General features: G+C 46.6%; 1 protein-coding gene across 4 annotated transcripts in view; it reads right to left on the bottom strand.

Annotated features, from left to right (window-relative positions):
* Positions 1-10,576, bottom strand: part of ABCG4 (ATP binding cassette subfamily G member 4) — a 134,627-nt gene extending 124,051 nt beyond the window's left edge. For 2 of the 4 annotated variants that reach the window (XM_077250586.1, XM_077250585.1), the window contains exons 1-2: positions 10,298-10,435; positions 5,136-5,405 (exon numbers count right to left, since the gene is read on the bottom strand). In XM_077250586.1, coding sequence (XP_077106701.1) covers positions 5,136-5,361 — 226 coding nt within the window. In that variant the 5' untranslated portion in view covers positions 5,362-5,405; positions 10,298-10,435. Of the gene's footprint in view, positions 1-5,135; positions 5,406-10,297 lie in introns of all 4 variants that reach the window. The other 2 variants (XM_077250584.1, XM_077250583.1) reach the window with 2 other exon arrangements.
* Positions 10,577-13,080: the final 2,504 nt, after the last annotated feature.

The raw sequence follows: 13,080 nt of genomic DNA on the forward strand, positions 1-13,080 counted from the left end.
CCGGCCGGACTTGCGTAGCCTGGTGAACCGTATTCCGGACTGAGGACCCAGAGATCTTCAGTAAAGAGGTAAAGAGACTGCAACCTGGTGTCCTCGTTATTTACTGCACCGCACCACCACCACCATCCACATCTATCAGATCCTGTGCGCCCTTCGGCAGGGTCACGGACCGGGGCCTAGCCACCGTGACAACCCCAGAGCGGAGACTCAGAGGCCCGGTACCGGGTACCCCTCGGCCCTGCGGCAGTGGGGGCGCTACAACTTGGCGTCACGAACAGGATCTACTTAAGCCTGAAGAATCAGGTCATGTGTGCCTTGGAACTGTGATTTACTGTGCTTGGACTGTACTTTATTGCAAAGACTGTGTGTTGCCATTTACCGCCAAAAGTTCCCGCCAAAAGTCGCCGCCATTGCAGTGTCACAGGGAGCGCAGAGGAAGAAGAAGGGCGTGCCATGGGAGGAGACTACCAAAGCGGCGCCAGAAATGTCAACCGCCCCCTCCGACTCCTGCTGCGAGAGGACGACCTACCCAGCAGCAGAGGAGAACCGCCCCCTGACTTGCAACGGCGGGAACGAGGTGAAGAAGGAGCCCGACCTCGGAGAAATGGCGGAGCCAGGTGCATGCGTTGCCGCCGAATGCCCGACAGCGACGATGAGCAGCAGGTGCCTGAGCAACAGCGAGGTGATCCCGGCCTGCCCTTACCCATCAGAGACGGACTCGCGTCCACCGTGAGTGGAGGAGCCAAGCCTACCTATCCCAGCCACGGAACCATGGAGGGCGGAGCCACATCAAGAGGTGACTCCAGAGGAGCCGCGGTCCGGGCTGCAGCCGATTCCAGTGTCCTTGTCAACGGAACAGATCGACATCGGTGGAATCACATCAGGCGCAGGTATGGACAGCACCCCTACTCCCCCGGCCGATTCCGCTCCCCCGACCGATCCGGCTCCCCTGACCGATCCCGCTCCTGTGACCGCTCCTCACCCCAGCAATAATCGTTTTTTCTCGGTGGAGCGGGTGATCCTCACCTCTAACGCGATGGGGAAGCTAGTGCCTCCGCTACCAACCAAGATGGGAGAACCCATAGACGTGGGCCCAGACGGGGTGATCCTCCGGTGGGACACCCCCTGGACCGGGCCGGATGGAGCCCGGGAGGATGGCCTCACCCTTGCCGTGCTCACTTGGGAGCAATATAAGCAATGTCTAATCCACCACTGGAAGGATCGAGACGAGGCCGAACAACATGATACACAACGTAGAAAGTCTGCGCACGGCAGGAAAGACGTGGTAAAGCGGGGAACTGTGCTGGCCTACCACCCGAAGAGGGGATGGGGCTCCATACAGGAACCGGGACTACCAACTGATGTCTTTGTTACTAGTTACAACGTGAAAACCCCCTGCTGCAGTCGAGATGGTGACCCATTACAAAGGGGGATCAGGTGACCTACACCCGTCATCGGAATGCACAAGGATGGTGCGCCCGGAACGTTCGACGGTGTGAGCCTGAGAGAGCGCCACCTGTTGCCCCGATCATGACTGATCCCGATTTGCCAGATCTTGTTACTATCACCACCGTACGCCTTGTAGCGGCTACTGAACTTGCAAGCAGGATTAGCCTTCAAATCCAGACACCGGCTGATCTGATGGCATCTGAGAGACCAACTACCAGCACAGGTGCTGCATCGGCCAGGGATCAAAAACCACCTTCGGCATCAAAAGAGTAAGATCTTAAAACTCTGAAAATGTACATAGTTCTTCTAACTGTTTGTTTCCTGTTATGTTGCTGCTAAACCCGTCCAGGGTTAACTCTTAAAGGGATCCCTTTGTTGACCCGGGATCCCTATTGTTTCTGTTGTTTGGTTTTGTTTTTCTACCTTTTCGTTCCATTATCAAGAACTGCTGGAATCATGAACAGTGCATGATACGAACTGCTTGTAAATAGTTTGCACCTTCTTAAAGGTGCTCCCTACTGGTTTTACTTAAAGAAGGACTCTTTGTGAAGATACCGCACCGGAGCCTTTGCTGAGTACGGACTGGTAGCTTGAGAAGATGTGCTACCTCATAGAGACTTGATCCCCTCTTAAAGGGGATGTTCACGTATTGCGCTGATGAACCGTATTGCCTTAAGACAGTTGGGTGGCAATAATGTCTTGAAAAAAGAAAGTAATAATGCTGATATGTAAGAGTTAAATGTAACTAACTAGTTAATTGTAAGAAAGGTTCAATAATGTTGAAAGAAAAATGAGGACAGAAAGTGAACCCGTACGGGGTTAATCAGTGAGTCCTCTTTGGAGTCATGTAGGGATGGCTCAGTGATTTCAAACTGAAAGTAAATGTTATGTTCTATACTGTGTATAGTAGTGGAAGGACAGTAGGCCCGGGCTGAAAGGGGCGGTCCTGTAAAGAAAGGAGAGGCAGTAGGTCTGGAGCATCTAGGACAGGTGGTCCTGCAGATTTAAAGAAGGAGTATGAAGTTAATTGCCTTATAATGTGTGATAAGAAGGTCTTTAGTGGATTTAGAGTGTACATCCTTAAAGGCAATGTTAAATTATTGTTCAACAATTTTGCACTTAGTAGAATACCCGGTTGGGTAAAGGAAAGTTAGTTATAGCATGTTGCTATAATATTTAACCATGTTTTGTAACGTTCAAGTGCCCTTACCTCCCATAAAGGGAAGCCTGTTTAAATATGCTTACTGTTATTGCACTCACAAAAATTGTATGTCTTTTTGCTAACCTGTATTGTTGTTTTCTTCCCAGTCCCGGAGTACTGGATTTAACCGGGGGGGAGTGCAGCGCCCCAGAGTCCTGGTCGTTGCAGTACTGTGGCTCCGCCGCTAAGGGGGGCTATGGTACGTCTGATGGCACTGAAGGAGTTCATCTGACCAGGTATCACATACACCAATACATTTCACAGTCGGGCCTCCAGGGGGAGCTAAGGGTGCTATTTATTAGGCCACTCCTCACCACTGTGGGTAAACTGGGGGTCAGGCAGGAAGTTAGACAGAAAGCTGACTGGGTTGGAACCAGGCAACACCTTGTGGCAGAGGGTGTTGTGGGGGAAGATTCGGTAGGGTCCCTGTCAGGTTTGGGACCCTGACAGAGGCCTGGCTACAAGGAAGAACGTCACGGGACCGTGCCTGCTCAGCATAGCGGCGGTGCCCTAAGAAAGGATTAGAAGCGAGATATATTGTGCTGAGTGAGAAACGAGATCAAAGCAAGAGGAGAAATACCAGTAGGAGTCGTGCTGTAAGACAGAGGCAACATCCTACTGAGGCGCACAACCGGCGGCCGGAACGCCGAGGAAGTATTTATATATCTAGCTCCAAGCAATACTTCAAACCAACGGCAGGACAGTCAGTCTCAAGCGGGCTGTCTCACATACATCACCTATGAAGACATGGGGGACGCACTAGGAGAGGGGCGACTCTAGGGTCCCAGAAGAGCTCCGAGCCTACTCGTCATACGGGTGCCGTCCTAACCAGAACATCAGGGAGGGACGGAGGAGAAGAACATCATCCGAACGAGTTGTGAGGGAACATCAGAAACAGACACAACAGTTGTGGGGTACTATCCCGTAAGCACAGCAGGGGAGGACCACAACACATAGCGCTAGCAGGAAGGCACAGATTTCCACCTGCAAAGAGAACTCTGGAGGTGCCATTGGGCCGGCCGGACTTGCGTAGCCTGGTGAACCGTATTCCGGACTGAGGACCCAGAGATCTTCAGTAAAGAGGTAAAGAGACTGCAACCTGGTGTCCTCGTTATTTACTGCACCGCACCACCACCACCATCCACATCTATCAGATCCTGTGCGCCCTTCGGCAGGGTCACGGACCGGGGCCTAGCCACCGTGACAATCCCAGAGCGGAGACTCGGAGGCCCAGTACCGGGTACCCCTCGGCCCTGCGGCAGTGGGGGCGCTACACTAACATGATGAATTCTAGCTGTAGGAATACATTTGCAGTGAGCTTTACCTAGTGACCACAGCCATTTCCAGTTTTATTATGCAGACGTGACTTTGTGAATATAAGCCGCTTTTCTCTTCAGGACTAGAACTCTAGTGCCACCTATAGGAAGTAGCAATCCTAACAGTCAATATCGACCCTTTAACGGGCCTTGTCACATGACTTAGGATAAAAGCCGAAACCAGAATCTCAATTTGCAGACAGTGTGTTTCGGGGTACTGCCCCTCGTCAGTGCAAAGAGTGAGATCTGGTTTGGCTGAGTGACAGGCATCTGACCAGGATCCAAGGGATAATGGTTTCTCAACACTGACTTTTAGGATTACTACTTCCAATAGGTGTCACTAGAGTTCTAGTCCTCTTCCTCTCTGAAGAGACAATTTGCATATTTCCCAGAGGAGTATTGCAGCTTAAAAGTCTCCTCATCTCGGCATGCTTAACCTGTCACTCTCCGCAAGGAGAAGCGTTATCCCTTGGATCCTGAATGTAAGCAGAGAATTAAACCTTTCTGTCTGAAAAATAAAGCTCTTTAAAACATCCTATGAAATTATTACACTGCACACAGGTTTGAGCCTAAAGTCACAGAATTCATTTTAATTATTTTTCTTATATTGATTTATATAACAAATAAATACTCCCATCCAAATTTTTATCCTCTTAATATATTGCATTTGCCATATTATACAGCACTGTGTACTTACAATTGCTCATTTTGCCTTTCTACCCAAATTCTTCTCTTTTCCATTAGGTCTATGATATCATGACATTAATAACTGAGGAGCTGAATCCTTCTAAGCTCCATGTAGAAACAGGAGGTCAATTTTCCCTGTATGACTCATGAGTCACTGCAAAACTCCCTGGCAGGGGAGGAGGGAGCAGCTGGGTCAGGAGGTGAAGAGGGGAATGATAGATGCAGGGACAAGAGACTTCCTGTTTTTATATAGAGCAGAGAAAATAGAAGAATTAACTTGGTAAAAAAGGTAAAATGAGCAATTGTAAGTGCACAATGCTACATAATATGATGATTGGAATATAGTAAGAGGATACAAAGTTTGATGGGATGAGCGCTTCTTTAATAATGCTTTGTTTCGCATATGGTCATGTGTACGTTTTTTCTTTGTCTCTGTCCTATCTTTAGTGATTAGCTCCTTCTTTATTGACCTCTTCACTAACCTCGTTTCCTCCATCGTGGTCCTTCTCTTACAGAGTAAGATAGATCCTTGAACTCAATATCCACAGATGACCGTTTTGGAAGATGGCAGAAGCGTCTTGCATCCGTAATGTGGTTTTCCACCTTTTTCAGATGAGTGGCAAGTAGAGTTGTGTCCTGTGGGTGCAGGCATGTGTCATCCTCTGTTGCATTTGGGTCCTCAGCTGCTGCAGGTACCTTCTCTGCCATATGTAAGATGGATGATTTCCCAGTGGATCCCCACTACTTCACTCCTAAATTCAGTAAAGCAGACACAGATTTTTACATAAAGTAACAATGCACTGCATCACCACTGCAAATCCTGACAGTGTGGCATACTCATCACTTTCCAGATACTCTACATCATTGAGAAGTCTGGCTTATTAATTTTTGATGGTAGAGTGCTTAGCACTGCTACGAAGCCCTGGGCAGGAATTATCAGTGTTTAAACTAGATCCAGCTTATGTTAGTATGTATGCATTGGCCAGTATTAGGACAAAGCCTAAAAACTCAAAGTCTTAAGTTGCCCCCATGGTAGACATATATTGTTGTGTATGAACCCCAAACCAACTTGTTCACAGTCATAGAGTCCTGACGTAGGCTTGGCGAAGGGAAGTGACAAAAAAGTCCCATCAAAGTCCAACCTGATAGTGCCTACATTTCTGTTTAGCTTTTGGAGTTTAGCCTTGGAGATGGTGAAGGTAATTCTGAGGGTGGAGGGCTGGCTGGTCTTTGCTGCATATTACAGTGAAGCCACACATCAATTATTGATCGTTAGTGGCTGTGCAGGGCAAAAAAAGCTATTTTTGACTTGTTAATCCTGCAGGGCTGTTTTTATATCAGGAACATCTAGAAGAGCTCTACCAAATAACTTATCCAATCTTAGCATCCTGGACCTTTCTAAGTATTTACAACAATCTCATATTTTTCTTTTATTTAGCGCGTGAAAGACGGCCATTGTTTGGCCTAAAATCTGCCCTGGACTGCAGGTCAGACGCCATGTTTAAAGTTTGATCTGTATGTGGATGACTTTCAGTGTTGAATTTGTCCCAAAAATCTGCAACACCTGACAATGGCCATAAAAACAGTATGGCCTCTTTATAGTATAATAATTATAATTATGTTTTTTTGTGTACACAGGGGATCTATAGCTGCATTATGGTGGCCTTCAGCACAATAAAGTGACAGATCAATATTGAAGCCCAGGAAACAAAGGGTGATGCAGTGCCACGACTAGTCACACGGTCAATGGATGTGGTGAGACAATGGATGACCAGCCGCCCAGTCATACTGTTCACTTGTGGCCATGTGATTTCCAAACAGTGGAGAACAAAGCCTGGAATTATTATTCCCTATACATCTACACTATAACATGCAGGAATGCATCAAAATGAAATTAGGATTTGGAGTAGAATTAAAATATCCTGGTTTCTGATATGATTCTTAAATTAGACAAAAATGCTGTAGGGGAAAAAAAAGGCACAAGACACCAAGTTATACCCTTTAGGGTACAGGGCAAATAAAAGGCTGGTGAAGATTGTGTAAAACGCACAACTCCTTAATATGCTGATCTCCTCCCAGGACAGTTGATCAATAAGGACGATAACACAATATTGGGCTGCGCTGCTGGGGGTGTTGTGTAGGGACCTGGGCTGCACTTGTGGAAATGAACAAATCTTCATTCAACCAATCAATTGCTATCTGGAAGCTTTTCCCCTCCAACCACGGCGCTGCAGCTATGGATTCTAAGGCTCCTATGTGTTGTGTCCCGACACAACCCCCGAGGAGCGCAGCCCGATATCGTGTTATCATCCTTATCAATCATGAGTCTGAAATTAAAGCCAATAAAACATTTTTGCCATAAATTAAAGGGAACCTGTCAAGTGACTCATACTTGGAGCAATGGGCAGCATGGATCAGAAACTCCATGATTGTACCCATGTATTCTTTACTACGATTTTATACGGAAAACATACGGCTGGGGTTGAGGTGACTAATTCCAGAGATTAGACCCTGACAGCTGCTCTCTTAAGCCGATTGCTGATTCATGCTGCCTGGGGTTCATACAGCATGAATCAGTTGACAGGTTTCCTTAAATAACTCAGAAAAACCGCTCCAATTGGGAAATGTTCACATGATGCATAAGTGATAGCAAACATTTCTTAAACTTTATACAAAGGACACCTACACTGCACAATCTACTATATAATTGTCTAAGGGTCACTTCCGTTTTTCTGTCTGTCTTTCTGTCTGTCTGTCACGGATATTCATTGGTCGCAGCCTCTGTCTGTCATGGAATCCAAGTCTCTGATTGATCTCGCCAGCTGCCTGTCATGGCTGCCGCAACCAATCAGTGAGGGCCACAGTCCGATTAGTCCCTCCCTACTCCCCTGCAGTCAGTGCCACTGCCCGGCGCCCGCTCCATACTCCCCGCAGTCACCGCTCACACAGGGTTAATGCCAGTGGTAACGGACCGCGTTATGCCGCGGGTAACTCACTCCGTTACCGCCGCTATTAACCCTGTGTGACCAAGTTTTACTATTGATGCTGCCTATGCAGCGTCAATAGTAAAAAAATCTAATGTTAAAAATAATTAAAAAAATAAAAAATCATGATATACTCACCTTCCGGTGGCAAGGATGGTATGCGCGAAGGACCTGCCATGACGTCACGGTCATGTGACCGCGACGTCATCACAGGCCCTGTGCGCCTGCGCGAGAAGGACCTGCCATGACGTCACGGTCATGTGACCGCGACGTCATCACAGGCCCTGTGCACCTGCGCGAGAAGGACCTGGCATGACATCACGGTCATGTGACCGCTACGTCATGGCAGGTCCTTCTCGCACAGGTGCGAAGAAGCTGCGGTACCATGCGACAGGCAGGGACAGCGTAAGGAGCGCCAGGAGCATGAGTATTTCATATTCACCTGTCCGCTTTCCATCCGCCAGGCGCCGCTCCGTCTTCCCATCCTCTTACAGTGACTGTGCAGGTCAGAGGGCGCGATGATGTATTAGTGTGCGCGCCGCCCTCTGCCTGAACAGTCAGTGCGGAGAGACGGGACGCTGAGGAGCAGCGACGAGAGGTGAGTATGTGATTTATTTTTTTTATTGCAGCAGCAGCATTACATGTGGCACAATGCTGTATGGCGCGTCTATGGGGCCATAAAGAACTGCATGGACATTATATGGGGAATCTATGGGGCCATAACTGCATGGAGCATTATATGGGGCATCTATGGGGCCAGAACTGCATGGAGAATTATATGGGGCATCTATGGGGCCATAACTGCATGGAGCATTATACTACGTGACTGGGCAAAATACTACGTGACTGGGCAATATACTACGTGACTGGGCAATATACTACGTGGACATGCATATTCTAGAATACCCGATGCGTTAGAATCATGCCACCATCTAGTATCATATAATCCCCTCTGAATTGTATATATGAATATGTTGGCGCTATATGTTAAATATTAATAATGGTTATTAATTTTTACTCTCAGTTCGCTAGTTTATTTGCTGATATTTAGGTTAGTGTCGTACACTTAGCATGGCTGCATGTACACCGTATAGACGTCCATGAATGGACACAACAAGTGTCATGTGTGACATACATAGCTACAGGACACTCAGGGAAGGACTCATCACTCTTTGCAATCTCTCTCCACTCAGGGGGTCTACATGCAGGAGTTGACACATATTCCTGTTCCTATAGCATTTGGGCACACACAGAGGTGGACATTCTCCTGGGGCCTACTGTGTCCTGGACGTTTGACACTAATGGATAAGTTGCTGACACGTGCTTCTGCGCCCTACTGTGACTTGGACAGACACTCATGGACAAACAGCTAATAAAACTTCTACACAGGATCCAGAGAAAGATGGATAAATAAACTGCAACCAATTTAATGAACCAACTATAGGACTAATTCACATATTTTGTATTTTGCTGCAATGATTTGAGGACAATACAAATAAACCACCACATTTTTTAATTATCATGATATTTTCTTTGGGGCGTCACATCTGGTAAGAAGTCCTGAATAAATATATGGAAAATGCATATTAAACACTATAGAAATGAACATTATTATTTATTATTATTATTTCCATAGATATTCTTCTAGTTTGGTCATATATATATATTTTACATCTTAGCATAGACATGAGATCAATAATGGGTAAAATAGCCAATTTTAACTCTTTTTTTCCATAAGTACTACCGTTACTTGGGCCACCATCTTTTTTTGCCAAAACCAACACATTGTCAACTGATCACCTGGAGATAACTAACTTTGTGTGGTTGAAAATGTGTTAAGTTATAAGAAATAAATTGGGTCGCAGACTTCAGTGACGGGTCATATGGGTCATTTACTATCTGTTACAGCCTATCTTGGCATTGTAGTAATTATATGTAACACATCTGTTTTTGAATCCATCATCTTGGGCAACCAACTTCTCACGAATGTCTATGCCTGGCCGGAATAAAAGTTTACAATTTCTCAGCCGCCATATTTGTTAATTAAGATAAACGTGTTGTAAAAATATATTCATTTTCCAGAATAAAGTATCGCAGATTTATATATAATAACAGACATTAAAGAAGAGGTTTCATAACGGAAATACAGATTAGAATTATTACATGTGAAAGATAGATCTGGATTTCTAGTCTAAAAATGTCAATATTGTTTTTCAACAATATAAAAAGATCGCCACCAGTTGTTCAGGGGTTAATTATTATGTCTCATTGTTTTTTTATCATAAAGTGAATACATTCTATTTTCATGACCTATATTAGCACGGTTCTCTATCCTGGGTGTTACATGTATATTTCCTGCTGATCAGCTTGTCTGCATTGGTTGGCACCATCTCTCTTGATTCTCGGCTTCTTGTAAATGCACAGCACACCTCCCCCAGGTCCCACCCATGCTATATGTTCTGCATGGCAGAGATAAAAAGGACCCCATCCCGGTGCTATTCAGGCCATGTCTATCCAGCATCACTTCATGGCAGACCCTCCACTCTTACTGATTGCAATCCCCCCCCTCGCTCATCCCCAGCAGCAGCCCTGACAGTGTCCCACTATGCAGATCACAGGCACAGACAAGAATGGCTGGTAGCAATAACAAAGGGTCTCACCTTCAGATTTGGGGGGAGGTCAGCGAGTCCCCGTATCGTTCTTCTCCAGCTGCCGAGTTGGCATCCACCCTGTGGGAATTAGGGGGATGGGAAGAATGAGGACACAAAATAGCATGCAGACAGCAGCCTGAAGCCATAACCTTGCAGAATCATTTGCCCACCCATATTTATTAAATTCAGAGGTGTCCCACTGATTGTTTTTGCTGATGCTGATCTTCAGACCTCAGACATACTCTGTAGGCTGGTCCTGATGCAGATCCATCATCTGGCAGGCAGCATAGAGGCTGGTCTTGTCACAGCCCTTCTTAAAGACATAGTACGCCTTTACAAGCAAGTAGTGTGCTCGCTAAAGCCCATAAGTAGGAAAAGTGACATTAAAGAATTAAACAAAGGGTATTAATATATAGACAAATATTGTTTTCTTAATTTCCATCTGCAGTGCAATGTGTGTCCCAATTTGCATGTACATCCACCATCATTATGGCCCTAAAATTAACCTTAGATGACCCATATGCTCATATGTTCCGTTCTTTTGTTCTATTTCATGTATTCAATAATGATCCATTGTGTCAAAGATGAAGTGGAAGCAGAAGGGCCCCATTGATTATTACTGAGTCCGTGAGGGCTTTGGGGTTTTCTTAAAAAAGAAAAAAGTTCTGCATGCAAAGCTTTTTTCCAGTGTAAAAAATGGACACCAGGAGACCCCTGTGGTTGTCATAGCCAGATAGCTATGAGCGCCGCCCAGCAGTCAGCGCTCATTGTAAGGCCGGGTTCACATTAGCGCATGTGTGCGCAGCGTATACCTGCGTACCGATCCGCATGCATCTTGCGTACATATATATAACACTGTGTACAGAGGGACATGCGTTTGTGTAGCGCCCCCACTGCCGCAGGGCCGAGGGGTACCCGGTACCGGGCCTCTGAGTCTCTGCTCTGGGAGTGTCACGGTGGCTAGACCCGGTCCGTGACCCTGCTGAGGGGCGTACAATAAAGGTGGAGGGAATGGTGATGATGTTATGGTGGTGCGGTGCAGTGCCGGTCGCAGTAAATAACGAGGACACCAAGTTGCAGTCTCTTTACCTCTTTACTGAAGACTTCAGGATCCTCAGTCCGGAATACGGTTAACCAGGCTGCGCAAGTCCGGCCGGTCCGATGGCACCTCCAGAGTTCCCTTTGCAGGTGGAAATCTGTGCCTACCTTCTAGCGCTTGTATGTTGCGGTCCTCCCCTGCTGTGCTTACGGGATAGTCCCCACAACTGTTGTGTCTGTTTCTCGTGTTCCCTCACAACTGTATTATGATGTTCTTCTTCGTCCCCCAGATGATATGGCTAGGACGCACCCGTATGACGTGTAGGCTCGGAGCTCTTCCTGGACCCTAGTGTCGCCCTTCTCCTAGTATGCCCCCCATGTCTTCATAGGTGATTGGTGTGAGACAGCCCGCCTATAGCTGACTGTCCTGCCGTAGGTTTGAAGCATTGCTTGGAGCCTGATACTTCCTCGGCGTTCCGGCCACCGGTTATGCGCCTCAATAGGATGTTGCCTCGTCTTACAGCACGACTCCTACTGGTATTCTCCTTGTTGCGTTGATCTCGTTTCTCACTCAGCACAATGAACCTCGCTTCTTATCCTTTCTTGGGGTACCACCGCTATATCGTGCAGGCGTGGTCCCGTAACGTTCTCTCTGTTTGCTAGGCCTCTGTCAGGATCCCACCCCTGACAGGGACCCCTCTGAATCTTCCCCCTACAACACCCTCTGCCACAAGGTGTTGCCTGGTTCCAACCCAGTCAGCTTTCTGATCTAACTTCCTATCCAACCCCCAGTTTTACCAGACTGTGAGGAGTGGCCCAATGCATAGTGCCCTTAGCTCCCCCTGGAAGCCAGACTGTGAAGTGTATTGGTGACTGTGATACCTGGTCAGAAGAACTCCTTCAGTGCCATCAGACGTACCATAGCCCCCCTTAGCGGCGGAGCATCAGTACTGCAATGACCAGGACTCTGGGGCGCTGCACTCCCCCCCGGTTAAATCCAGTACTCCTGGACTGGGAAGAAAACAACAATACATGTCAGCAAAAAGACATACAATTTTTAAAATGCAAGTACAAGTAAACTTTTTAACAGAGCTTCCCTTTATGGGAGGTGAGGACACTTGAACGTTACAAACATGGTTAAATACTTTAAATAACGTACTATAAATAACTTTTTCTTACCCAACCGGGTATTCTACTAAGTGCAAAATTTTTGAACAATAATTTAACATTGCCTTTGAGGACGTACTCGCTGAATCCACTAAAGACCTTCTTATAAAACATTATAAGGCTAATCAACTTTTCTGCATTCTCCTTCTTTACATCTGCAGGACCGCCTGTCCTATCTGCTCCAGGCCTACTGCCTCTCCTTTCTGCTACAGGACCGCTCCTTTCTGCCCGGGCCTACTGCCTTTCCACTACTATACACGGTATAGAACTTATCATCCATCTTTCAGTTCAGGATTACTGAGCCATCTCTGTATGGCTCCTAGGAGGACTCACTAACTAACCCCGTACGGGTCCACTTTCTGTCCTCATTCTTTTATCAACATCATTAAACATTTCTCACAATCTAACTAGCTTTCTACATATAACTTTTACATATCAGCATTGTTAGTACTTTCTTTCAAAACATCATCATTCTTTAAGTGCTTTTGATGAACATCCCCTTTAAGAAGGAACTAAGTCTCTAAGAGGTAGTGCAACTTCTCAAGCTGCAAGTCTGTTCGCAGCAAGGACTCCGGTGCTGGTTTCAA

The sequence above is a fragment of the Ranitomeya variabilis genome, chromosome 4 (genome assembly GCF_051348905.1).
Source record: "Ranitomeya variabilis isolate aRanVar5 chromosome 4, aRanVar5.hap1, whole genome shotgun sequence".
NCBI lineage: Eukaryota > Metazoa > Chordata > Amphibia > Anura > Dendrobatidae > Ranitomeya > Ranitomeya variabilis.